At 44.6% G+C, this 25,978-nt stretch overlaps 1 protein-coding gene across 19 annotated transcripts in view; it reads right to left on the bottom strand.

The window, feature by feature from the left end:
* Window positions 1-25,978, bottom strand: part of MAPKAP1 (MAPK associated protein 1) — a 240,055-nt gene that overhangs the window by 63,671 nt on the left and 150,406 nt on the right. The window contains exon 9 of one of the 19 annotated variants that reach the window (XM_042245214.2): window positions 1,878-10,303. Coding sequence (XP_042101148.1) covers window positions 10,290-10,303 — 14 coding nt within the window. The 3' untranslated portion in view covers window positions 1,878-10,289. 19 annotated transcript variants of the gene reach the window in all.

Raw genomic sequence — 25,978 nt, 5'->3', positions numbered from 1 at the left:
ATGTATGTCCAGTTTTTAAGTAACTAATATGTCAAGCATCATCTTTTGCTCTCAGTTCGCCAGGGTCATCTACAAAAACTAAGAACAACTTGCCAACCCACTTCTGAACCTGGCAAAGGACAGATGGATCTTACCTTTGAGGAGGGGAGGCTAGTTAAGCTGTAGGTGAGACTCCAGATCTGGACCCAAATAGAAAACTGCCTATTACAAATTTCAATTTCTCTCATGATTCTTGCCTGAATGCTGGATAAGACAGCTCATAGAGAAAGACCATTTTACACGTTTTCCTCTGAAAAGGCCAGACTGATAAACTTTAGGTCATACTGTGTAATGAGAGGCAGAGGATATATGAGAACCAATATAGCCTGATGATGAAGGGCACGCACTTGGGGCCAGATTGCCTCGGTCTAGTCCTGGCTGAGAAACGTAGCTCTGCAACTTTGGGCCAACTTACTTAACCTCTCTGTTTCTTCATCTATAAAATGGGGATAATGCTAGCAGCTACTACTTTATAGGTCTGAGGATTCAGTAACTTAATAGTTATAAAGCAGTTAGAACAGAACATTAATAGTGTTATTTAAGCTTCCACTGTGGTCATTCACATCATCAGACTTTTAGAAGAGATCCTAACAGAAGAGAACAAGGTCTACCATGTGCTAGGTACTGTGGTCGGCCTTTCATATACCTCATCTCTTTCACTCTTGATTATCTTGGGATGTAAAGAGTACAAATTCCATTTTATAAAGGAGGAAATCATGACTTACAGAGGCTAAATAACTTGCTCAACGTTCCACAGGAAGTGGTGGAATTAGGCTTCATACCTCAGACTGCCCAGGCCTGCAGTCTACACATTACACACAGACGTAGTGTCTCACTTGTATGTTCTTAGTAAATGTCTGTTGATGATAATCGAGATTACAACAACCCAGACCTACTATATATCAAACACTAGTTTCTATCAAATGTTATTTTGATTTTCAGGCAGCTGACACAGGAGGATAGGAAAAACAGCAGCCAAAAGCCGTTTTCTAAAGACAAGCTGTGAGGTCAGTTTCCATTAACATACTTTTGCCAAAGAAGTGATTAGATAAAAATACGAGGCTCTTTCACACCAAACACGACATCGTTTTCAAGGCAACATCCACCCTTTGGAAAGAGGTTTGTGAAATGTCACAGCTGTGCACAGAGCTCCATCCCCTCTCCCTCACAGCAGAGACGAATGCAAAAGGAAGACTGTGGGAAGCAGTTACTCTGCAGAGACGAGAAAACCTGCTCGGACAGTCTGATGATGTATTTATTGCAGTAAAACCATGTCACTGAATGGTCTAGGAACAAAATACTGCTCTGGGCACTTTGAGAGTGCTCCAAGTTATAATACCCAGGCAGGATTTTTATGGGATTTTGTAAACCCAAAGCAAACATCTTAGCATGTAAGTTTCAAAGGAAATCTGTAGTACCTGTTGGATGGTGGATATATGCTCAGTTCAACTTCCTTGATGCCTTTTCTTTAATCCTCGCCTGAAATGTAAAAGCATTTGGCATGTCCTTGCTTAACAGCTGAGGGCCAGCTGAAGGCTGAAATACAACGAGAAGCAAGGGCAAAAGCCGGAAGAGTGGAGAGAGAGAAGCCACACCATCGTCACTATCATTCTGCATCTTACTTTTAAAGACCCAAGGAAGAAATCTCCTTCAGATCTATCTAGCGGGAAATGCTGCAGTTCCTCAGAGCAACTGGCTTGTTTGTACCTTTAGACAGTTTAACATAAATCCGGCAATTAACTGATACTGTGTTCCTTTCTCCTTTGCCTACGAGGAAGCTCAGCACTAAATGTGTGATGACTGAACATGCATTTCTGGGTCAGTTAAACCTCCGGATCTTTATTTTCCTTTTCTTTTAGGGAGTTTTCCAATTCATGCATTTTTTTTTTAAATCCCTTTAGTGTGTCTATTCCAACTGCTTTTCAGATTGAAGTGGGATATAAATGAATTAACCTCTCCTTATTATTGCTGAGCATCAGAACAGGTTGAAGGCCCACCTATCTGGAGAATGATAAAGGAAAAGGCTGAACACTTTCAGGAATGTGCCTTCATGTTATTTTTCATTTGTTAGCTTGAAGAGCAGCTTTAATCTGAAAGAGATGCTTGCAGCCAGAAAAAGTTACTGCTGCTAAATCACTTCAGTTGTGTCCAACTCTGTGCGACCCCATAGATGGCAGCCTACCAGGCTCCTCTGTCCCTGGGATTCTCTAGGCAAGAACACTGGAGTGGGTTGCCATTTCCTTCTCCAATGCATGAAAGTGAAAAGTGAAAGTGAAGTCGTTGAGTCGTATCCGACTCTTTGCGACCCCATGGACTGCAGCCCACCAGGCTCCTCCGTCCATGGGATTTTTCCAGGCAAGAGTACTGCGGTGGGGTAAGTATGAACAAATAAGAGGAAGGGCTGGGTTTTGAAAAGAAAACTCCAGTGTCTGTACCCTCTCACTATGCGTTCTGGGGAAGTAACAATCTCTGCGTATTGTACCTGAGAAGAGTGCTGTGAGGATTAGAGGGGCTCAGTGGCAGCCGCTGTTACTGCTAGAACAGGCTGCATGGAGCAGGAACTGCTGCAGGAGGCTTAGGCATATTCCTAGCCTCAGAGTCACAAGCTAACAGCCCCATTAAGGGACGATACAGGGTGGTGGGGAATGCTGGCATCAAGCAGACGTCCACATCCTTTCTCACCTGTGTCTGAGGTAGGAGTACGCGTGGGAGAGCAGGCAGATCTATTTAAACAAGCTTGCTTTTAAGCTACAGGCAGCATTTGAGAGTAGAGACTTGCTCAGCAGCCAAGATTCCTAAAGTTCCTTAGTCTCTGTGGTCCTAAGAATACAATCTAAAAATGATGAGTACCTACCATCCCCATCAAATAAACCACGGCAGCACAGATACCAAAAGATATGTGATGCTGCCATGCCATCCATACACTCACCTTTTAGAAGCAACATTTTAGCAGCAACAACAGTGTCCTAGACACAGATGAATAAGCGGTGATTCCTGACCTCCTGCAGGCTGGGGGAGGTGGCAAGACACACACGAGCAGATAAAACTATCAGAGAGCCCCAGCCAGTGCTCTTCCCCACGTCAGGACAGGTGCTGTGGGAATCCAGAAGAGGGGACATTGAACTGCCCCTTCTCTGAGGTGGACACATCTGAACTGAGTCTTGAAGCGGAGCTGGGAGCCGGGAGAACGGGGAATAGCGCATTCCTATAGAAGGAACAGAATGTGCAAAGGCAAGAAAGTACTGAAGAGCCCCCTGCCCGGGGCCCAAAGGAAATAAGGTAGACAAAAGGCCTCGGTTCTGTGGGGGTTCAAGGGGAAGCTGGGGCTGGGAGGCTTGGCCCAGAATGTTGGTCAAAGTCCAAGCTCTCTCTTATAAGCAACAGATGCTAACAGCAGGGCAGTGACACAATCAGCTTTATATTGTGGTACACCTCTCCTGGTGGCTCTGTCAACAGTGGGCTAAGAAGACTGGTGGCAGGGAGACCCACAAGAGGCAAGCTGTGCCAAGCCTTGTCTGATCTGTGGCAGGGGCCGGCTGAATCCCGAGTTCCTCACTGAGCCAAAGCCATCACCGACAAGCTGATGCTGTCAATATTCAAGCTCAGAACCAACACCAGCTACCCTAAAATGTTTGCATTTAGTGTCAGCTCCATCGCTTGTAACTCTTCCTTTAGGAGTGACTATAGTCATTTTCTGTTTGAACTGAATTATATTCAAGTGATAACCACTGTAGCTTATACCCCCTCTGAGGCTTGGATTGGATCATTTAGAATTTAAATAATAAGACAGGAACAAGCTGACATGACAATAAGGTCACACTTCAGCCTCTTCTGAGCCAATACACAATTTGCTCTCAGTGAAACAGCCGAATATAATCAAATTAAATACAATTCCTATTACAAAAGAAGAAAGACCAAGGCTGTTCCAATAAACCAATTCTCCCGCCTAGTTAAACTGCAAAACCTTCAGGAAAGGTTTTGAAAGCATGACCCATCAGTTCTAATTTTTAAAACTTATCCTTTCAGTCAAGACTAGAAAAAGGCCCATTCCAACTTTTATCTTTACTACAAAGTGCTGTTATCTTGGCCTGATGTCAGGAGCTCTATCTCTCTTTCTGCTGACAAGCAGAGACGAGAAAGATAAGATTGGAAACGAATCTCACTTCTCTGAGTAAATAAATAATCAATACTCATCTAAATGTAAATGAGAAGGTAGCCCCCTCTGATAACAGCACTCTTATCAGAGAGCCAATTTTCTACAGACATTTGGCCTCAACCAAATCACCATCATTCAGCCCTGGCCTAATGGCAAAAAATCGTAACTAAATTGAACCGATCACCAGAGATCAACTAAGTTCGGGCCTGGCCACTTCAGGTTCAAATGTTTGGGAATGCAATTTTGCCCCCATTAACTTTCAATAGCAATGAAGAACAGACCGGTCGAGGGGCCAGTGTGGGCAATAAACAAACCCCAGAGAGGGGACCGGCCAGAGGATGAGCAGGAGTGGGTTTAAGTGTTCAAACAACACTGTAACGGAGTGAACCCCCAAAACTGTGAAGAAAGGCTGCTGCCAAGGGGTGAGAGATAGCATGCTTTCCTATTGTCAAAGGCTTGGTGGAAACTGAGAAGATATTTAAACTTTATTAAGCTTTATGAACGCAAAGGTAAATAAAGGGAAAAAAAGAGATATTAAAAAGCTACAGAAGCTAAAAATAACCTAAAGGTTGGAATGATCAATTTCCTCCAACTAATTTGTATCTGACTTAGATCTGACCCAGCAGTGCTGCACTGACCTGATTTTACTGAAATAAGACGCCGTCTACAAGACAAATCGCTTTAAAACCACTGCACTGGGGTTTCCATTTCTTTGCTGCAAGACTCAATTCACTGCTGATGAGAGTATTGGGGAAATTATGACCATTATTGATAGGGCAGCAAAACCACTTTCACACAGTTGTCTTCACGTCGACAGAAAGCTTGCACCGGACCATTAATGAAGGTGTCAGCTAGAACCAGAAATTAAAGACAAAAGCTGGGGAAGGACTAATTTTTAGAGCACATTAAGGATACTGGACACACAGAAGCAGCAGCCATCCATCCTCTGAGGAGTAACAGAGCCTAAACAAGCTCCAGCTGGGGAAAAGGCAACTCTGCCTCCAAACAGGGGGAAAAAAGTGCTTCTTTATGCCTGGCCCTGGAGTTCTGAGAGTATAAGCTTTCAACATTATTGGCTTTAAATCTTTCCCAGACAAAAGAGGACATGTCTGGTGTGAGACAGAACTATTCAAAGTGTAACCATCTTGATAGATCTGTTCTTGTTTTTTTGTGATTAGCAGTAATCTTATACCAGGATGTGTACATGACTACTTGTATGTCCCAGCCAAAAAATTCATATGTATCCTGGCTCCTCTTGTACTTCTTCAGAGCAGTTCCTCAGAGCTAGGTGAGAGGCTGTCTGCCAGGGGACAATAAGATCCCCAAGTAGAACTGAAACTCACTGTTCAAAACAAAAAGAGGCAAAACCAAAGTGTAATGTTCTTGTTGTGAGCACCTAATCCTAGAAGGTGGACACGGGGTGGTTAAAGTTTGAGTTTTGGAGTTTAAAAGACTTGGGTTAAAATCTTGGCTCTTTTACAAAGGCTCTGTACACACCGGGCAAATTAGCTGGTCTGAACCTTCGTGGAATAATTGCAAAGATTACACAGAACACGGTAGCTAGGAGGTAATAAGCACTCAGCAAATGTCAGCTGTTATACTGCTGTGCAGATCTAAACAAAATCATCAATTTGCTTTTTTAGAGTATAACAACAGTGACAGACATTGAGGACTCTCCTGGCCCTTAACAAAGTCCTTTACCTGCATTAATTTTCTGAATCATAAAACTATGAGGCAGGCCCTATTCTAAGCCCATTTTACAGAGGAGGAAAACACCCAGAGTGGTTAAGCCACGTGTCCAAAGTGAGGCCAGGAGGAGAATCCAGGTGTGTGAGTCCAGGCTTGTGCTCTTAACCACACTGCTATGCTGTGTTCCAGGAAGAGCTTTCTACAATCTTCTTGAATTGGGGGTTAGAAAAAAAGGATTGTAAGGTTGAGAGAATTTATCAGTTCAGAAAGGAGTGAAAACAGTGGGTGGGAGACCAAGAAGAAGAGAGAGTGGACAGTGGGTCTCGAGGGGCTGAAACTGAGAGCCCCTCAGCCCTCATGCGGGTACCTGTCTGCTGAGTGCTTAAAGCAAGCGCCATCTGCGTGCCCCGACTTTGCCGGGGGGAGGGGGCCTCTTTCCAAGTTAAATGATTTACAGAGTTACTGCCTCAATCCACAGTTCTGAAAGTGTGATTTCTTTAGGGTTTAACTATACCCATTTCTAGTCTTGTTACAACTTTTTTATTGCGATAGAAAACATTTACTGGAAATATGTTACTGCTATTACCAGGTCATAAAATAAAAAGAAAAATAGTTTATGTATTGCCATCATTTCCAATCATCAATCAGAAAGTGCCAAGAGGAGGAAAGGAAAGGGCGTGCAGCTGAGATTTTCTTCTTTGTGTAGGAGAAAATGCAAGAGCACCATAATTCTTCGGAACAAATTTCTTCTTGAACACCCAGCCTCGCAGAAGGGCTCCTGAGAGGCCTCGGGAGGCACACCCTTGGGCAGCTCCCCTCCTCTCTGCAGCCCTGTCCGACTCCCTGTCAGAATTAAGAAGCGCTCTTTCATCGCCTCTTTGGGGCGGTGTTCCTCTCAGTGCCCGGGGCAGGCTGTATTAGAGGCACTGATATCTATTTGTCATTGTCCTCCTCCGCCCCCCTGCCCCGAGTCAGGGCACTCTGAAGACGAAGATGGGAGGGATTTTTAAAAAATACAACTCAGGACTTCCAGTGGTCCAGTGATTAAGACTCCATGCTTCCAATGCAGGGGGTGGAGGTTTGATCCCTGGTTGGGAACTAAGATCCCACATGCCTCAAAGTGCAGCCCAAAGATAGGAAAAAAAAAACAACAACAAAATTAAAACCCCAACTCTACTCCCAGAGCTCTAGCACAGCCAATGGGCTCTTTGTAGGTGCTCGGGGGTAGTGGTGGTTTCCTCTGTTAAACAGAACGACTGCAACAAGGCGCCATTTAAAACTGAACTACCCTGACCCAACAAGGGCATCCCTGGTGGCTCAGTGGTGAAGAGCCCGCCTGCCAGTGCAGGACACGCAGGTTCAGTCCCTGGGTTGGGAAGATCCCCTGGAGAAGGAAATGGCAACACTCCAGGATTCTTGCCTGCAGAATTCCATGGACAGAGGAGCCTGGTGGGCTAGAGTCCAAGGGGTCACTAAGAGTCGGACTTGTCTGAGTGATAACACACACAAGTATTCTTGCCTGGGAAATCCCAAGGACAGAGGAGCCTCATGGGCTACGGTCAATGGGGTCGCAAAAGAGTTGGACAAGACTGAGTGACTGGACAACAACAATGACCCACAAAGGAATCTAGCCTAAGAAACATGAGTCCAAGCACATGATGATGTGTGTTCAAAGATGTTCACTGTAGCACTGTTTTAATACTAAAAAGTGCACATAATTTAAATATCCTCTAGTAGGAAACTAGAAAGTAAATACAGTATATCTGTATACTGGGATGTTATGGAGCTGTTAAAAAAATTAAGCTTAATAAGACATGGGAAGATTACTTTGATATACTACTAAATTTAAAAAGATACAGAAGGTATAGCACATGCTCCATTTTAATAAAGTAAAACCCCAGCTGCATACGTGCATTTACATATGAGAGGTGTCGGGAGGTGTCGGGAGGCACACCCTTGGGCAGCTCCCCTCCTCTCTGCAGCCCTGTCCGACTCCCTGTCGGAATTAAGAAGCGCTCTTTCATCGCCTGTGTGTGCTGCATGTTTGTTGATAACACACACACATACAAACACAGTCTGGAAGGCTGTGAGTCAGACTGTTCTCACGGTTATTCTGTTAGAATTACATCAGGTGTAGGGTGAGGCAGTAGCAAAGGTGAAGGCTTTTGCTTTCTTTACAGATTTCTATCTAGTTTGGCTTTTTCACAGAGGGCATATATTAGTAATACTACTGTCATTAAAAATCCAATTTAAAAAAATGAGGTTGAATAACCTTAGTGACGATTCCAGCAGGACCAGACTAGGGACTGAGGCCCCTGGAGCCTCCCTTCAGATGATGTGGGCTCAGTGACTGCTGGAGAGCCAGGAACTAAAATGGCACAGAGCCTGTTTAGCAGCTCCCGTGGTCCTAAGTCAAGCCATGGAGTGGGCCCCAGGGGTTTCTGGAGCTGCTCAAAGGAGCTGGGCAGTAAAGGTGAAGATGAATGAAGCATCTGAGGCTGCCTGCTAGTGCCCAGAGACCACTCCCAAAGAGAGCCAATGACCACAGACTGAGGGTCACACCGCCCAACCCATGCCTGCCCTGTCCTCCTCGTGGATTCCAGACAGTATTGTGGAAAACCAGCAGGGATCCCACTACTGTCTGTCTGGCCTATTCAACCCCCTCCTGGGGCAGTCCTGACGCCTTCCTCAGCTCAGCCTTTGAGAGGAGGTGGGTAGGGAGAAGGTCTGATCTGATTCCTGCTCTAGGCTCAACTGTGTGTGTGTGTGTCCGTCCAGGGGTTCCCTGGCCCCCAAACCATTTGAGAGGGTATGGTGTAACAGCTGTAAGCCAAACTGCTTGGGTTTGAATTTTCAGCTTCACCACTTATTAGCTGTGTGACCCTGAACAATTTACTTAACCTTTCTGTGCCTGACTTTCACATCTGTAAAACGGGGATAACAACGGAACCTAGCTCTTAAGAGTTGTTCAAGGATCCACTAAGTCATGCGCCTGGATTGCCGCTCCTGCTTTCCAAGCAGCACTCGGAGAGACAGAGAGAGAGGCGGGCGTTTCTAGCTCTCCAGAAGGGGCTGCAACCTCTAGGTGTGCCACACTGGTCTCACTTCCCTCTTCTCCACCTCCCACCTAATGACGTAATAATCTAGAAATATCCTCTAGAACTGGGCTGCTTCAGCCCACTGTGCCTCTGTCTGGAATGACTTCTACTTCACTCTTCCAGCACTCATGCTCTCCCGCTCGAGGAGTCAAAGTTCTGCCCAGGTGCCCCTGCCTGACTTCTCCGTGAGGCTCATTCTAAAACGATCTCTGAGTGGGCCTGTCTCTCATCCTTTCCACACGCCCACTGGCTGAGGGGAGCACATTTCCACGGTCCTGCATTCCTAGGATGGCTGAGGCACCAGGATGGTTGTACTTGACAATCAACCTGAAGCTCAGCCGGCCTGCCCACCATCCAAACCATCTGACTTGAAGCTCCACCTCCACTGGACTCCAAACATCCCCTTTGGTTGGAGACTCCCAGCAGTGCCCTAAACCTGAATGGGTTTCCTGGGGATGGATGGAGCTAGGGTGGATAAAGCTGAGCCACTTGGCTGCTTTGGATACTGGCTGGAGAACAGAAGACCACCACTGACCGAGGCCAGTCCTACCTCTTAGTTAGTCTGTTCCTTCATCCAGGCCCGTCTTCTCTAGCCATAGCAACTGTGTCCGAACATCAGAAAGAGAAGAGGGAAGGCCTGGACAACCTAAAACTTCAGAACGTGGAAAAGGCTGGAAGCCACTGGAGAGCAGCCTTCCACACATCAGTTCAGGCAGGGAGGGTGGTGCAGGGCCAGACACTCTGCCATCCTGAGAAGTCCAAGAGTCCATAATCTGTCCCCACCCAACTGGTGTGGGTGTACTTCCTTTTGGAGAAAGGAGGCCAGATGTTACTTGTAAAAAAAAAGAAATATTTTTTCTTCCTTCAAATCCAGATATCACTTGCTAGAGAGAATGGAAACCTTTAACACTGTCCCTTAGCATCCAATTTTTCAACCCAATCTGTTTCTCTTAACTCAAGTCACTGTGACATTACCAAATTTTACATACAGTTATCTGTTGCTCTGTAAAGAAATACAGATGGTTTTGTGGAAATAAACAGTCATTTATTTTAAACAATTGTAAAATAGTTTATGGAAACCAGTGGGGTAATGCATTCAAATAAATGCCAAAACTGGCTGATGGGGAGCCAGAGTGCTAAAGCACACTGCTGAGGAATTCGGCTGTGGGGAACAGACAGTAAATCCAGAGTGACAGAATCTCCCATGACGGCAAAGGCTTCTGACATTCAGTCCAGTACTCAAAAACCACAGCAGCTCAAACCCATTTTCCTTAACACAGCCATGGCAGCCAGTGAAATTAGTGAATTTAGCCACAAGCACCTAAGAACAGAAACAAAAAGGAGACTTCATTTGTCTGCAGCCTTTTCTGAACCATATAAAAGCAGGGACTCCAACCTGAGTCAATGGAGAGCAAGCTAAGGGCCAACTGTTCTCAATCACCAGATGCTGTTATGATACAGTGGAATCTGGGACTTCACACTCAAATCTGCTTACACCAGAGACTGGCTTGGGTAACTAACACCCTCTCTGAACCCCAGTCTCCTCCTCTGTAACATGAAGGTAATAGTTGCACGTACCTGACGGGCTGTTAAGCAGACGCAGTGAAGCCCCTGGAGTGATGGTGTTCTGTGAACAAAAACTGGTGCTCATGGCCCTGGTGGAAGGGGTTCTAGCCCTGGGAGGGACAGCAGGCTGCAGGTTTTCTTAGGGGTCTCCACCAACTCCCCCAAGGAAGCACCACTGACAGTGGATGGCTTGGGCCTGCCTTTTGTGGGAAGGGAGAGAACTCCGAGCACTTTTTTGCTTCTAATTTTATAAGACAATCAACTGTAAACTCATTAACATTCCCTTCTCAAACCTTTTCCTTGTAACTGGATTTCCAATGATGATACCATGAGCCTCCCAATGAATTAACTCAGTTGTTTGTTGAACATTTACTGAACTCCTACCAGGTGCCATGCCCTGGGCTAGACACGACAGACGGAAAGGCGAAGAAGACTGATTCGGGCCTCTGAGGGTCTGGCACAGTGAACGAAGCCCCTCAAGTTTGGAGTACTTCTCGTTTAGCTGTCCTCCTTGTTGCTGACATTAGGTCAGCCCCAAGTTCCACAGACTCTATCCACTCACCAAGTCTTCCTGGCATGCTTATCACCCAGCCCAAAGGATGGTCTCCCAAGCTGCCTCTAAAGATCCATTTACCCTATCTTTTCATCAGAGGGTGCCTTCTGCAGTCAAACTCTGAAGGTTATCACTTCCATGCTTAAAATCCTTTTCAGGGGTGGGATGAATTGGGAGATTGGCATTGACGTACACAAGCTATCATGTGTAAAGTAGCTAGCTAGTGGGAACCTCGGAGAAGGCAATGGCACCCCACTCCAGTACTCTTGCCTGGAAAATCCCATGGATGGAGGAGCCTGGTAGGCTGCCCATGGGGTTGCTGAGAGTTGGACACGACTGAGCGACTTCACTTTCACTTTTCACTTTCATGCATTGGAGAAGGAAATGGCACCCCACTCCAGTGTTCTTGCCTGGAGAATCCCAGGGACGGGGGAGCCTGGTGGGCTGCCATCTATGGGGTCGCACAGAGTCGGACACGACCGAAGCGACTTAGCAGCAGCAGCAGCAGTGGGAACCTGCTGTATAGCATCGGGAGCTTGGCTCGGTGTTCTGTGATGACCGAGATGGGTAGGATGAGGGTGAGCGGGAGGGAGGTTGAAGAGGGTGAGGACACACGTGTACACATAGCTGATTTACTTTGTTGTACATTAGAAACTGACACACGATTGTAAAGCAACTATTAATAAAAGCCAATTAAAAAAAATTCTTTCACAAGCTCCCCACGGCCCACTCCTCAGCCTACTCTCCAAACTGTCTATCCATCTTAATTTCTTGTTCTTCCATGTTCTCTGTGATCCAGCCAAACGCAGCTCCTCACCACCTGGTGCACACACTTCACGGTCCCCCACCTCCAGGTCACGCCGGGCCACTCCCTTCACCCATGCTGCCTGTCCCTCCAGTCTGTCAACTACCCCCCACCCTGCCCCCACCACTACGGTCAGCCCGCAGGTATAACCTGGGCTCTACAATGGGACAAGTTGTACCACTTCACACCTCTGGGCTCTGCTCCAGGCCAAGAGTTTTGCAATCCCAGGCCAAAGTGCAAAATCAAGACTTCCTTTCTTTTCATCTAGTGTTGGACTTCCTGTCTCACTCAAGTAACTCACTGCTCTTGATCTTGGCCCAGCCTTGCCCAGGACCCTGCCCCCAGGCCTGGTCCCACCAGGTTCTCAGTGTGCCTCTCTGAAAATCCTGCTTGCCTTGATGCTACCCACCTGCCGGGATGTCTTTGTTCATAAATTACACATTTAATTTATCTGAATTCAATCACATGTGCTTGACAAAAATGAGGGGAAAAAGACAGGGGAGACATGACCAAGACAACACCTGAAACTGTTTGGAGAATTCTACTTGCTGTGACCCAATGGGGAGTGGGTGTGAGGCAACAGTCTTATTTATCTGTGCAACTACTGGACTTGGTAAATGTGTGATGAGTAACTAAGTGAATAAATTGGGTAGATGGTGGTGTCAGTTCTCCAGTTCCCTTACAGTGTGAGCCTCTTTCTGTGCCAAGTTTGACTTTAGTATTTAAATACATGTACTTTTAGTTTTCATCTGTTCTAATGCTAGAGAGAAAAGCTAGCTGTATTTCAGTTCAATGAAAAACTACAGAATACTGGCCTCTGACAGGAATTTTTCAGAATCTTTTTCCTAGAGGTCATTTTGACAGTAGGATTTTTGCTCACTTGTTGCCTCTGTGACTTAACTCTGTTAGGACAGGACCTGTACTGCTGTCCCTGGATGCTGAACATCATGTCTCCTGGTCTAGGCTGCCTATGGTTCCCCCTTAGTCATGTAGTCCTTGGGTATCAACCGCCCATTTGCCCTGCTCGCTGTTTTGGGGAGCCAGATCCTTCAGAGATGGGCTCCATCTGCCAATCCAGTTCCTCTCTGCCTGTCCCCCTTCCTCTAACCACCTCTGTACCAACCAGGGCTGTGCTTTAAGTCAGGACACAAGCCTTTAGGAAGCACTTTTCTTATTGCTAGTATCCTATCTGGATCCATAATACCCAAGTGGGCTCTTGTCTCAGTATCTTCCATTAGATGGGTAAGACCTTAATGGCAGGGTCAAATGCCAGCTCCACCAAGCTTTAAGATCTTGGGACACACACACACACACACACACACACACACACGACTGCTACTCAGTCATTAAAAAAAGATGAAGCCCTGCCATTTGCATCAACATGAATATCTTAGGACACACATACACACAGGCACACAGACACACACAGGACTACACACACACACACAGACTACTCCTCAGTCATAAAAAAAGATGAAACCCTGCCATTTGCAACAACATGAATGATCTTGGGACACAGACACACACAGACACACACAGGACCACTACTCAGTCATAAAAAAAGATGAAACCCTGTCATTTGCAACAACATGAATGATCTTGGGACACAGACACACACAGACACACACAGGACTACTACTACTACACACACACACACACACACACACGACTACTCCTCAGTCACAAAAAAAGATGAAACCCTGTCATTTGCAACAACATGAATGATCTTGGGACACAGACACACACAGACACACACAGGACTACTACTACTACACACACACACACACACACACACACACACGACTACTCCTCAGTCACAAAAAAAGATGAAACCCTGTCATTTGCAACAACATGAATGATCTTGGGACACAGACACACACAGACACACACAGGACTACTACTACACACACACACACACACACACACACACACACACACACGACTACTCCTCAGTCACAAAAAAAGATGAAACCCTGTCATTTGCAACAACATGAATGATCTTGGGACACAGACACACACAGACACACACAGGACTACACACACACACACACGACTACTCCTCAGTCACAAAAAAAGATGAAACCCTGTCATTTGCAACAACATGAATGGGCTTTGAGGGTATCATGCTAAGTGAAATAAGTTGGCCAGAAAAAGACATACTGTACGATTTCACTCATACGTGGAATTTAAAAACAAACATATAATAACAAAGTAAATGAAAAAAACAAATAAAAACATACAGATACAGAGAACAGAACAGGAGCTACCAGAGGGGAAGTGGGGGTGGGGAGGGCAAAACAGGTGAAGAGGCTCAATTCTATGGTGATGAATGGAAACAAAATTTTTGGTGGTGAGCCTGCTGTACTGTACACAAAAGAAGAAATATAATGTACTCAAACTCATAAAATGTTATAAACGAATGTTACCTTGCTAAAAAAAAAGACCCTGGGAAAATTAGTCAAGGACTGTAAATACTGTTTCTTCATCTCTAAATTGGAGATAATGGTAATTATTAACTCACAAGGTTGTTTTACAGATTAAATGAAATAATAATGTATATAAAGCACTGAGCCTGGCGCATAGTAAGTGCTCAATAAATGGCAACTATTTATTTCTACATTAATACAATTTTGCACACTTTACCATGTTCAACTCTGAAGCCATCAAACAGGTAGGAAGCTGTTTTACTTTAAGCCAATTGTGACTTATCACCTAAGATGTTAAAATATGCTCCTGCCTGTGGTAAATACACGAAACAATAAGGCAAAAGCAATGGAAAAAATGGCAGTAGAGGAGTCGTGGCTGCCAGCCATTTTCCTTTCTGGGAGGTTTCCCTTTTGTTAGATCTATTATCTGGGAGCTGGCTGCCCCGCTGGCTCTCCATTTGCCTTGCTAATAACAGTAAATCCAGCAGCTTCCGCGGCAGCTCCTGTCTCCTTCAGCTGACTCTGAGACCAATCAGCATTTCCTCTCTGCTAATGTCAGATGTTCCCTGGGAAGTCCCGCTGAAGACAAAATTTATGACAAAAGTTTCTCCAGCTTTTAACCCTTCTGCATATCCAGCCCCAGATGCAGAGTGCTCCAGAGGAATGCCAGGTCATTCCTACACGTGCAGGCCTATGTTCTCACTGATGCTGTGCTGCTCTGACAAGGGGCCTCAGACCCCTGGAAAAGCTCAAACGAGCAGCTGGGCAGACAGATGCACACATTCTGGGCCATACCTAACGTGGACTAAATTTGAGCTGGGTTCTTTAGCAGCTAGAGTCTCTACCGAACCAAGACTCGAAGCAGTCATACACATAAAAAAAACATGTGCTATCACAAAATTCTGAGTATGACTGGGTCTCATAACAGTGAAATTGAAGGGAAGGGACAGGACTAATATTTACTGAGTAATAAAATAATAACAGCTAAGTGCTTGGTGTTTGATATGGATCTCTATCGAATTCTCTAAACAATGCCGTGAAGAAAATACTATTCTCATTTATAGATGAGGAAGGGCTTCCCAGGTGGCTCAGTGGGTAGAGAATCTGCCTACAATGCAGGAGACACAAGAGGGGTGGGGTTTGATACCTGGGTTGGGAAGATCCCCTGAAGGAGGGAATGGCAAGCCACTCCAGTATTCTTGTCTGGACCACCTCATGGACAGAGAAGTCCGGAGGGTTACAGTCTATAGGGTTGCAAAAAGAGTCAGACACGACTGAAGTGACTGAGCATGCAAGCACAGAGAAAAATGAAGTTCAAAGGAGCTAAGTGAGTCACCACACAGCTAAAAAGAGTAGAGGAGAAGAAGTGGAACCAGGGAGATGTTTCTAGAACCCAGGGATTAAGCTTTTCGGTTAAGACTGCTAACAAGCAGCCTGTGATCTAGCTGTGACCTTATTTTATTGAAGATCAAACTAAGGCAAGAAATTCGAGAGTGGGAGATGTTCTCACGGTCACCCAACTCGCAGTGGCGGCGAGCTTTAAGCCAGTAAGGGAGGCCTGCTTCTGCTCGGTAACAGCCACACCCTGAAAGCAATCCTCCAAGGGCTGTGGAGGAGGAGAGTGTGCAGCTTCAGGCTTTGGGAAGACAGCGGGTGGCACTCCACAGTCTCTTCGGCTGGAGAGGGAACAACGGCTGGGAGGCCCCAGCTCGCTGGCGAAGGCAGCCGGCGAGCAGCAGCCCTGCCAGGCCCTTACAGACCTTATGTTCTTGGCACAGAAGAAGGGTCTCATCACAGGGTTTTCATTGTAAGGATGTAACTGGGACAGCTACATTCTAGCTCAATGGGCCTTTCTACGATCTTTTTGCCACCTCTCTACAGAAGTTAGACGACAGACTTAAACAGATTCGTAGATCCAGTAAACTCATTTTTGTCTCGATTAAAAAAAAAAAAAAGGGGAAAAACAGTCCAAATGAACATGTGACAGCTGTTTGGGACTCCAATGTTATGGAAAGGCAGCTGTTTTCATTTATATTTGAGGTATTAGTCACTCTTAGAATGGGACAGAGTAACTCAGCTAATAGTTTGTGCTTTAACCTACGGAAAATACAGGTCACAGAGACAAGATGTTGGCAAAATCACAGTTTAAGTTACACTTATATAACGTTTTGGTCTTAAAAGGTTTGGAGATGCAACTATTTAATAACGATGTTCTCATAGGAAACTGACATCCAACACAATGAAACGGACGGTGGCTTTTGGGAAACAGGAAATTTCCAAGTAGAGAAAGTCCACATAAGTAAGACAGAAAAAGAGAAAGCTTTTTAAGCTCTAGAATTCCAAAGTCTTTTTTTTTTTTTTTTTACAAATTTAAAAACTACTCTTCTCTTATCAAAGTAACCTATATCTACAGTTTTATAATTCTAATACTACAAGTCCTATAACAAAAAGCAGTTAATTCCCTGCCCATCCCTGAGTCCGTCCTTAGAGGCAGTCAGCTTAAATGTTATTTCTTCTGGCACTCACTTTTATATTCCTTTTTAGCATTCCTATTCAGTTGTTTTAGACATTATTATAAGTATCAGACAGCACCTCTTAATGGCCGCTAGGGAAGATGAAGATTTAGTGTGTGGTCTCTTTCCCTCCCCTTTGGAACAGTCTTTGTTTTATTCTATTTTATTTTCCTGTGATACAGCGTGGGCAGCAGCCTCCTCCTCCCTACTTGATCATCAATACTTACAATGACTTTCTGGCATACTCCTCTGGCTCCCACAGGACTCATCAGAGATCCAAGTGAGTAAGGAAACCTGGGAGGCAACACTAATTTCAGCTGATGTGCGCTGCGTTTCATTTTTAGGATATTTACGTTGTTCATTCAATGATCTGATTCTTGAAGGAAGTTTGACCTCCAATAGTCAAAGTCCATTCCAAAATAGGAAATGAGCAGCCTTGGGCCTGAGGGAGAGCAGCAGCTGTGGGCCGTAGTCGGGCTCTTGCTGCTCCTCCTTAGTTCATTCCACAGCACGTGTTAGCCACCAACTGCAGGCCACCTATGGTGCTGCTGAGGTTTGGTGCTGGTAAGCCAAAAGGAACCCATTCTTCTGCATGAAGGGCCTCCATTTGACTCCAGTGAAAGCTCACTGCCCCCATCCTAAACCCTCTCCCAAAGGAAAGGAGAGTTCTCATCCTTTGCCTTGGTAGGGACTCTCCAACATCTGGCAAAATTGACGTATTAGGAACCCTCTGATGTGAGGCTGAGTGGCCGAGGGTCAGTGTATCTCTAGCAGTTCCAAGGCTGAGATACGGCCGGTGCCTCTCAATTTCCACTGTGGACCTGAATGGGTCCCTCAGTGCTCATGAATTCACTCAGCCCCTGCTATCCTGTACACTTTTTCCTGCATCAGAGAGTGGTGTCGGTAGCCAATTAGGAGGTGCACGGAAATGACCTACTGAAATGCAAAGGCCGAGGGAATGCCCTATCTTGAGGGTGAGATGTACTCCCTTCAAATGACAAACCTGGCTCTCACAGAAGTCCTTTTTGTCAGAAAGTGGGCAGACTAAAGGCTGGAAGAGAGACTCTCCATCAGAGGCATCTTGTTGGCTTGCTTACTTTTTATTGGCCGTCTCCCCACTGGGACGAGAGCTCTCGAGGAAGAGGCCAGGTCATTCTTTTCCAATGTCTGCAATGCAGCAGAGATTCCATCAACATTTATTGAGTGATGAGTCTGGTGTGGAACACACTGTGCTCAAGGGGTCTGAAGGACCCTTGGGATTTTTTGGACTTTAGTCACACTTTGTCTTAACTTCATCCTAATTCACACTGTTCTATTAAACACAATATGCCAAGAACAAAGGGTGGGGGAAGCTGGGGTTATGATTTGATATTTCTATAATTATGTGGTGACAGCTTAAGGGAAGATTGAGGAGTTCCAACAGACCACCTCGTATCTCTTGCAGCACTTGGGTTTTAATCACATCTCACTGTCTTTCTGCTGGAAAAATTGGTTTGCCGGCACAGTAGAGTCTCTGCAACTTGCCGACTGGCCTGCTGTGATCAGGAGCTAGGGAGAAGTAGGTGCCAACACGTCCTCCCCAGACTTGCTTCCCAGTGCCACTCCTGATGTCTTCTGACTGTAAGTCATCTTTGTCTCTGGGCACCACTGTAAGGTATAGTAGAAAAAGGAACACCCTCACTGAAGACTATTTTTCTGAAAATATTTAGAGCTGCTGCAGAAAGCCCAGTATTTGTGGCTTTACTCAAAAACGAAAAGCTTGTTATGGAAAGTAGTTACTGAAACTGTGAACGCTTGTCTATTAAATTGCTTATGGGGAAAGAGTAGCTCCATGGTAGGCCTCCGAAAGCTGTGAGGAAGGAGTAGGTGTCTCAGGTCCCCGGGCTGGTCTTGGAGAAGTCTTCTGTGGAGGGGCAACTGTTCTAAAGTGATGATTTTTCAGGTGGCTAAATTCAGTCTTGGTAGAGGAGCTTGCAGCTCCTAACAGGATAAACACACTAATGGCCTGCCCCAAGAAAGAGGGCTTTCAGGAGAAGCAAGGGGACTTTCTACTCTGGCGAAGATCAAGACTCTTAGTAGGGGAAATTAAGGGGCAGAGGCAGCACCCCAAACCTCTCTGTCTGTAGTCATTCACTCAAAAGTCATATTGGCATTTAATTCTGTTTCCTCTTCTAAATGTTTTCTGAGAAGAAGCAATAGCCTTTCGGAGCTACTCACTGTTAATGCAGGGGCTTTTAAAAGTCACTTGTAAACATGTTTGATACAGGCAATGATGGTTTGTTCACTTTGTCTCTAGACTCTTTGTTGGAGTAAATTAAATTTGCTGATATAAGCTACATGACAAATGAGCCCTGATATTTAAGCCACCCCGATATATATGGTTTGGGTTAGTCAAAAACAATTAGAGCTGATGCTCTGGGCCAAGCTTTCCCCTTGTTCCATGTAAAGGGTGCTTCCGACAGACCCACATCCAAACAAATCCAAAGACTGGCTCTTCCACTGGGCACAAGCTCTCCATAAGCTTAAGGTACTGGAAAAACAAAAAGCACAGGCAAGGGCCAAGTCCTATGGGTAGGAAAGAAATCACAACCTAGAAAGCCAGGTTTTACAGTATGCCTCGTGTGGCTGTGGCCATGGGGATAAAGACAGTGACACTCACTGAATGCCTCCTATAGACTGAGTGCTTTACATGCATTCAGCCAAAACAATACCCTGCAAGGTAGACAGGACTGTCCCTACTGACAGAAGAGAAAACTGAGGTAGAAAGGTTTGACTTGCCTACCTTCATAGCTGGTATGAAAGGTACAGCTGGGCTGGGGACTTGGGCTGGGCTGGTTCTACAACCTACGCCCCTTCCACGAATCATGCTGTCATTAGCTTTCATCAGCTGAAGCTGGGAGGAAAGCACCCCGCCCCCACTGAGCTGGGGACCCTGTCACCTCTGCCAGGAAGGACAGCACCATGGTTAGGAGCCCAAACTTGGATTCAAGCCCCAGCTCTCAGCTTACCTGTGACCTAGGACCAGTCCTGCAGCTTCTCTGAGCTTTAGCTTTCTCATTTATAAAACAAAAATAACAACCAATTCAAATAGTTGTTTTAAGGTTAGTTGAAATGATCTTTTTAAAAAGTGGTAGACTGCCTGGTAAAGTCTGAACATTCAATGAGTGGTAGCAATTCTTATTACATTCATAACTCCACATGCTACTTAAAACTAGAGGTCAATGGAAAGAAACTGTGACCTCAAAGGTATCATTTAACATGTGAAGTAATGAAAGATAAAGCATCTTACAGAAAGAATATTAGTGCTTTCTATGCCATGAGGATGTATATTTGCAAGTTCAGAAATTTATGTCAGTATGGGCAGAATTTAAATCATATATTTTTACATTTTAATGAGTTCTTTCCTATTTTCTTATGAACATTTTCTAAAACCACAAAAAATTAAAAGAAAGGTACACTGAAAATCTAGGTAACCACCACCTAGATCCTACAATTAACACCTTACTGTATTGGCTTTATCATATATCTATCCCTCAGTCCATCTTTTTTTAAAAAGTGTATTTCAAAGTAAGGAACAGACGTCAGTGCAGTCATGCCTAAGTACTTCAGTGTGATTAACAGTAACTGGTTTTCAACATTTGTTTAAGAATCTTTTTAATATTTTGGTAAAATTTACATACAATGAAACACATATATTTTACAAGTACTATTTGATAGTTTTGGTAAATGCATACACCTGTGTGATACCAGCTCCTGTCAATACCTTTACTCCCAGAAAGTTCCCTCATCTGCACTGCACTGAGAAACTGTGGTAGAGGAAAACAAAAGGGCTCAAGAATTAAGGGGTCTAGGTTCGTACCTCACCTACTTTACTCATTAGTAACACACGAGTATGCACTCATAAACACACACAATATGCACGCACACAGCTTCAGTTTTCGTGATCACAGCAAGGAGATAATGCCCATCGCACAAGACTTCTGTAAAGGTTAAATACAAAAATATCAGAATACAGTAACTGTTCAGTAAGTGTAAACAAAGGTTACTTTCTCTCCACCCCTTCTTTCCTGCTCCCCCCCGTTTCTGAGGATGTTATCTTCAAAAAGAAAACGGTAAGGACAAAAAAAGAACAACCCACAGTTAAATGAGAGATGAGGGGAAAAGGCATCTCTCTGCATAGGCAGTCCTCTCCCAATTTATCCACTCTGACTTCAGCTAATTAAACATCTGTCTCAACGATCTCCTCAGCGAATTAGTCATCCCCACTTTGTGACACTGATTGTTGGTTGCAGCCTTTTCCTCACTTGCCACCATTCCCAGAAACTTCTAGGAGTTTACTCACCAGGCACATGGCAAGGAATGATGCAGGGTCCCCATTAACCCCCTGCAGTTGCCCTTGGTGCTGGTGCTGTTCATAAAGCTGCCAGACGCATCCTGCAACGTGCCTCCCCAAATTACACCTCTTAAGGGGTGACAGCTTTTTTGTCTACATTTCTGATTTCCAGTATGATGCATTTTCTAAGAACTGTATATTATGTACCAACCTAAAACTATTTAACCAAAAATCTGTTTTTGAAACTAGGTTTGATAACAAAGCAAGCAGGTAACAACAAAAAGTATCAAATAAGGTGAAGTGCAGTCTTGTGAATTACCAGCTAGTTCTCTCTAAACACAGGGGGAAAAAAAAAAAAGATTTGCTGGTGAACAAATGGCCAGGCAGCAACAAGCAAAATGGCCTGGGCTGGATGCATGCCTTTCTCTATATATCGGGGTGTGTATGTGCGCGTGCGCATCTGTGTGGGCAAGAAAGAGGTAGGCGGGGTGGGAAGAATTGTATCTAAACTATGGGGGCATTTCTTAACAACAGTTTTCTTTTTTTTTTATTTTTATTTTTATTTTTTAACAACAGTTTTCTGAAATTAGACTTCCCCTCAATCCTTCTTCCCACTAAAACAGTTAACTGACATAAGAATGATCTTTTAGAAGATCAGTTCAGTTCAGTTCAGTCGCTCAGTTGTGTCCGACTCTTTGCGACCCCATGAATCACAGCACGCCAGGCCTCCCTGTCCATAAGTGACTAATACAAACTTTAAAAATGTTTAATTATGTTAGAAATCTAGAAATGGAAATTAAAACTACCTATTAACTGCCAACCATCAGCTTGGCAAAAGTTCAAGACTAACGACATCCAGCGCTGGAACAAGGTGAGGAAAGAGGCGCTCCCACGTACTCTGGGAGTGTCAAAGGACGGGTAGATGCTTTGAGGGGAAGTTTGTTTTTCTCAACATTTTAAATAAACAAACCTCTGACAAACACTCCCATATTTAAAACCTAGCAAAAATGTGAAATGAATATTCCTACAAGATTGCTCACTGCATGTTTTTTTAATACTTAAAATCTGGAAATCATCGAAATGCCCATCAATGGAGAGTTAAGTTAAATGAATTCAACTAAAAAGATAAAAATGCAGTGGTCACTCTAACACAGAAGAATGCTTATGACACAATATTGAGTTAAAAAAGAAAAAAAGCAAAATCATATCTGTTACAGGGTGTTATTTTTAAATGACATGAATATATTTTTCATGAGTTCACTTAACAAACTTTTTTCGGTGTCCTCTATTTGACAGGCATTCTGCTAGATGTTAGGTATTCAGTGATTTAAAGAAAAACATAAAACAGGGTCCTTCCCACATGAAACTTACAGCCTGTATGTATACCTGCATGTGAAGTGAATAAAAAACCAAATGGTTCACAACAAAGAAAAAACCTTCACTTTTTACTTCACACACCTCCAAAAAGTTAGAATTTTGTTTTCAACCAGTATTTAATTTTATTTAAAAAAGACCACAACTCTTTAAAAGCCTATCTTCTGCCACCACCTTGTTTAAATACTAAGCCAGGAGACCTGGTGGCAGCGCCAAGCTTTTTCAATTCTCCCCTAAACTGTGCATTCAGCTTGAATAAAAGAAATGAGACTTTACCGCGGTGTCCACCCTCTGCCTCCTGAATTGAGCACCACCCACTGTCTCCACACGTGGTGCCTGTTGGACAGAGTCCTCTAGAGCCTCTTGTTTCGTGTCCTCAAATACATTTGTATTACAATAGCACGTTTTCTAAAAAATTCTGACTATACTGCTCTCCTTCCAATGATTCACCTCTGCCATCAAAATAAAATTCAAATTCAGCACAGTTCATGAACATGGTCTGGTCCAGCACACCATCCTCCCAGCTCCTCCTACTCCACCATGCTACTGTACTGAGCCACCTGCGGCTTCCAGAAGGCACAAAGGGCTCTTACTTTGTTCTTCCTGCTGAAGAGCTCACTCTCAACCCGCCTCACCTGGCCAGTTTCTACTCACCTTCCGGTTTCAGCTGGAGTATTTGCTTAGGATAGTCCTCCTTGACTCCTTGACACCCGCCCAGGGCTCCCCTTCCACTGTGTCCACCCAGGTCCTGTGTCTGTTTCCACTCAGCGCTTGCATGGCATTGGGAAGGCCTGGTTCTCTCCCCAACTAAACAGTAAGCGACTGGAGGGTAAGGACCAGTTCTTGGCTTCCGTGAAATCCCTGGTGTCTAGACAGTGCCTTCGGCATAACTGGCCCTCCAATAAATAAATGGACTTCTAGTTTTGAGCAGAAGTAGAAGCCTGGCCTGATTGGCTCTGGCCCTGCCTAGCAGCTTATCCTCTTCTGCCCCATCCCTGCTCGAGAAATTTGGAATATTGTGACTATACCTTAGACTACCCCTGCCTGGCATGTTTTTCTCTCTTATCCATCTGGCAAAGTCCTAGTTAATCTTCAAAACAAAGCTGTCAAATGGCTTCCTCCGGAGCGTCTTTCCTCAGGCCCTGCCTCTCTTTTCTGCTGCTCTGGTAGCGCATGTTCCGCAGTTGAGAGCCTCTTCTGCTGGGTCTGTTTCTGCACCAGATTTCTACCTGATTTCTCCCACGGTGGCTGGAATGGAGCAGGCAGCACTGGGTGATGATCACGGCACCAAGCAGGGGGTCTCGGAGCCATCCGGCACACAAGGCCTTCTGTATGGGGCCCCTGATTCATCCTCTCAGGATGTTACAGCTCAGGAGAGGAAAGCTCAGAAAGGTAAGTACATGATGACACATTCGGTTTTCTTACTCTAAAAATACATTTTAAAACACTTAAAAACCCAGGCTACAGCTTACAACCCATATGTACATTTAATATAGTAGTATTTCTTTCTTCTTTCCTGAAGTGCTATTATTAAATTAGCGGGGTTTCAGAATTAGTCCCTAGTGGGTCCCGGGAAAGGTCCTTACTCCAGAATGCATGCGCCCCCTCTACCCTCACGGAGCTTGTTGGGAGTCTTTGTCTTTTTTCTTCCTTCCATTTTTTTTCCCCCTTTAATCTAATCCATGCCCGTGACTGCCCCAGACGGGAGGAATGAATAGATTTTGTGATGGAAAATGAACTTCTGAAAGATTAGCAACTAGTAGGAAGAGTAAATGCTGGTCAAACGTAGTTTTGGCAAATGATATATTTCGAGTTTTTCTGATGTGGCAGCTGCAAGAGCTCATAACACCCTTCTAAAATAATTGGGTCTCTAAAGTGGTTCCAAAAGATTTTTGCTTGACATAAATTCTCTAAATTTCCAGGCTTTCTGGATAAAATAGTTGACTGCAATGCCATCTTTAATGTGCTCTGCTCTATACTCAAGAAGATCCATCAGGAGCCGCAGAGCACTCCAGACAGGGGGAGGCTCAGGTGAGATGAAACCACAAGATAAAGAGGCAGAGAAAGGAGGCAGGGGGAATATTTAACTCCAAGCTCCTTGCAGGGGCCACTTCTGACCTGGAAGCATCCTTGCAGTCCGCATTTACTGTATCATTTTCCCACTGGGTCACTGGACACCAAGCATCAGGTCTTTATTTCTTATCCAGCTCCCACACGTGAGTGACATCTGTATGATTACTTACTCTTTTAGGAAGAGAAGTTTTTTGCAGAAATTACTGCCCTTTTGACAAGGAACATTTAAACAGTCCTATTTACCTTTTCTTTCTCCTTTTTAAAAGGGTATTATCTGCTACAACATAAGGAAAGTACCTGTCTTGTGTTTCTGGCTGGCAGACTACTTCCACAGAAGGAAGGTGAACTGGGTTTTTCTGTCTTTACAGTTACACGAGAAGCAGGGCTCTGCTCAGTTTTACAGCCAGAAGATTCTTTAGCTTAGGAGAGTGTTAAAAACCCTACTCCATCTAAAACATATGGGCTTCCCTTTTCCATAGGGCAGCTCAGGACAGGTGTATGTTGCTTTAAGAAAGCTAGACATAAAACATTAAAACTGACACCAATACAGATAAACTGTGCAATTACAAAAAGAATTCCTGGCTTTATATCCAGATTCACCACAGGGTTCCTTTAAATGCTGCACTTCCCTGGTGCATTTAGATCTTAGAATCAATGAACATTTCTGTTTACAGAATTTTAAATTTGTTCTCCCATTAGGGTTGTAATAAGCAACATGGTGCAATAAAAAGAGTATGGGCTTTGAGGTCAAAAAAGTCTGGGCTCCAATTTAAGATTCTGTCATTTGCTTACTGGGGAAATTTGGGTAACTTTAACTTCTCTAAGAACTGAGGAAAGGGGGGCTGAGAGAGGAAAGTGTATGATTACACATATAGTTATCAAAGCTCCTTATTTCTAAGATGCACATTTCCCTCTACTTTTTATCATTTTTAAAGTGTCATCTATAAAACAGGCACAATAAGATCTCCCATCTAGGGGTGTTGTGCAGATTAAACAAGATGCTGTAAGTACACAAAGGCACTCAACAAATCAACTCTAACCCTGCTAGAGAAGATCTTGGGGAAGGAACAGTTTCTCCCCGACACACAAATCTCCTTAAAACATTCTTAACATTAGTATCGTATATAAATGTCTAGGCCTATCTGGCCTGAAAGTAAGGCCTCTTATGTGAGTTTGCAGGGAGACAGTCCGAGCCCGACCCAGGTGCTGCCGGCCTATTCCAGCAGGTCTGCATTAGGTCACAGGCTGTGAGTCCACACCTCGGCTTCCTGGGCTCTGGGCCTGATCTGTGCTTCTCTGTCACACTGCAACCATCAGCTCTGTACTGCTTTCCAGTTCTTTCCTCTGTACGTC

The sequence above is a fragment of the Ovis aries genome, chromosome 3 (assembly GCF_016772045.2).
Source record: "Ovis aries strain OAR_USU_Benz2616 breed Rambouillet chromosome 3, ARS-UI_Ramb_v3.0, whole genome shotgun sequence".
Taxonomy (NCBI): domain Eukaryota; kingdom Metazoa; phylum Chordata; class Mammalia; order Artiodactyla; family Bovidae; genus Ovis; species Ovis aries.
This window is presented reverse-complemented; position numbering and strand designations above follow the sequence as displayed.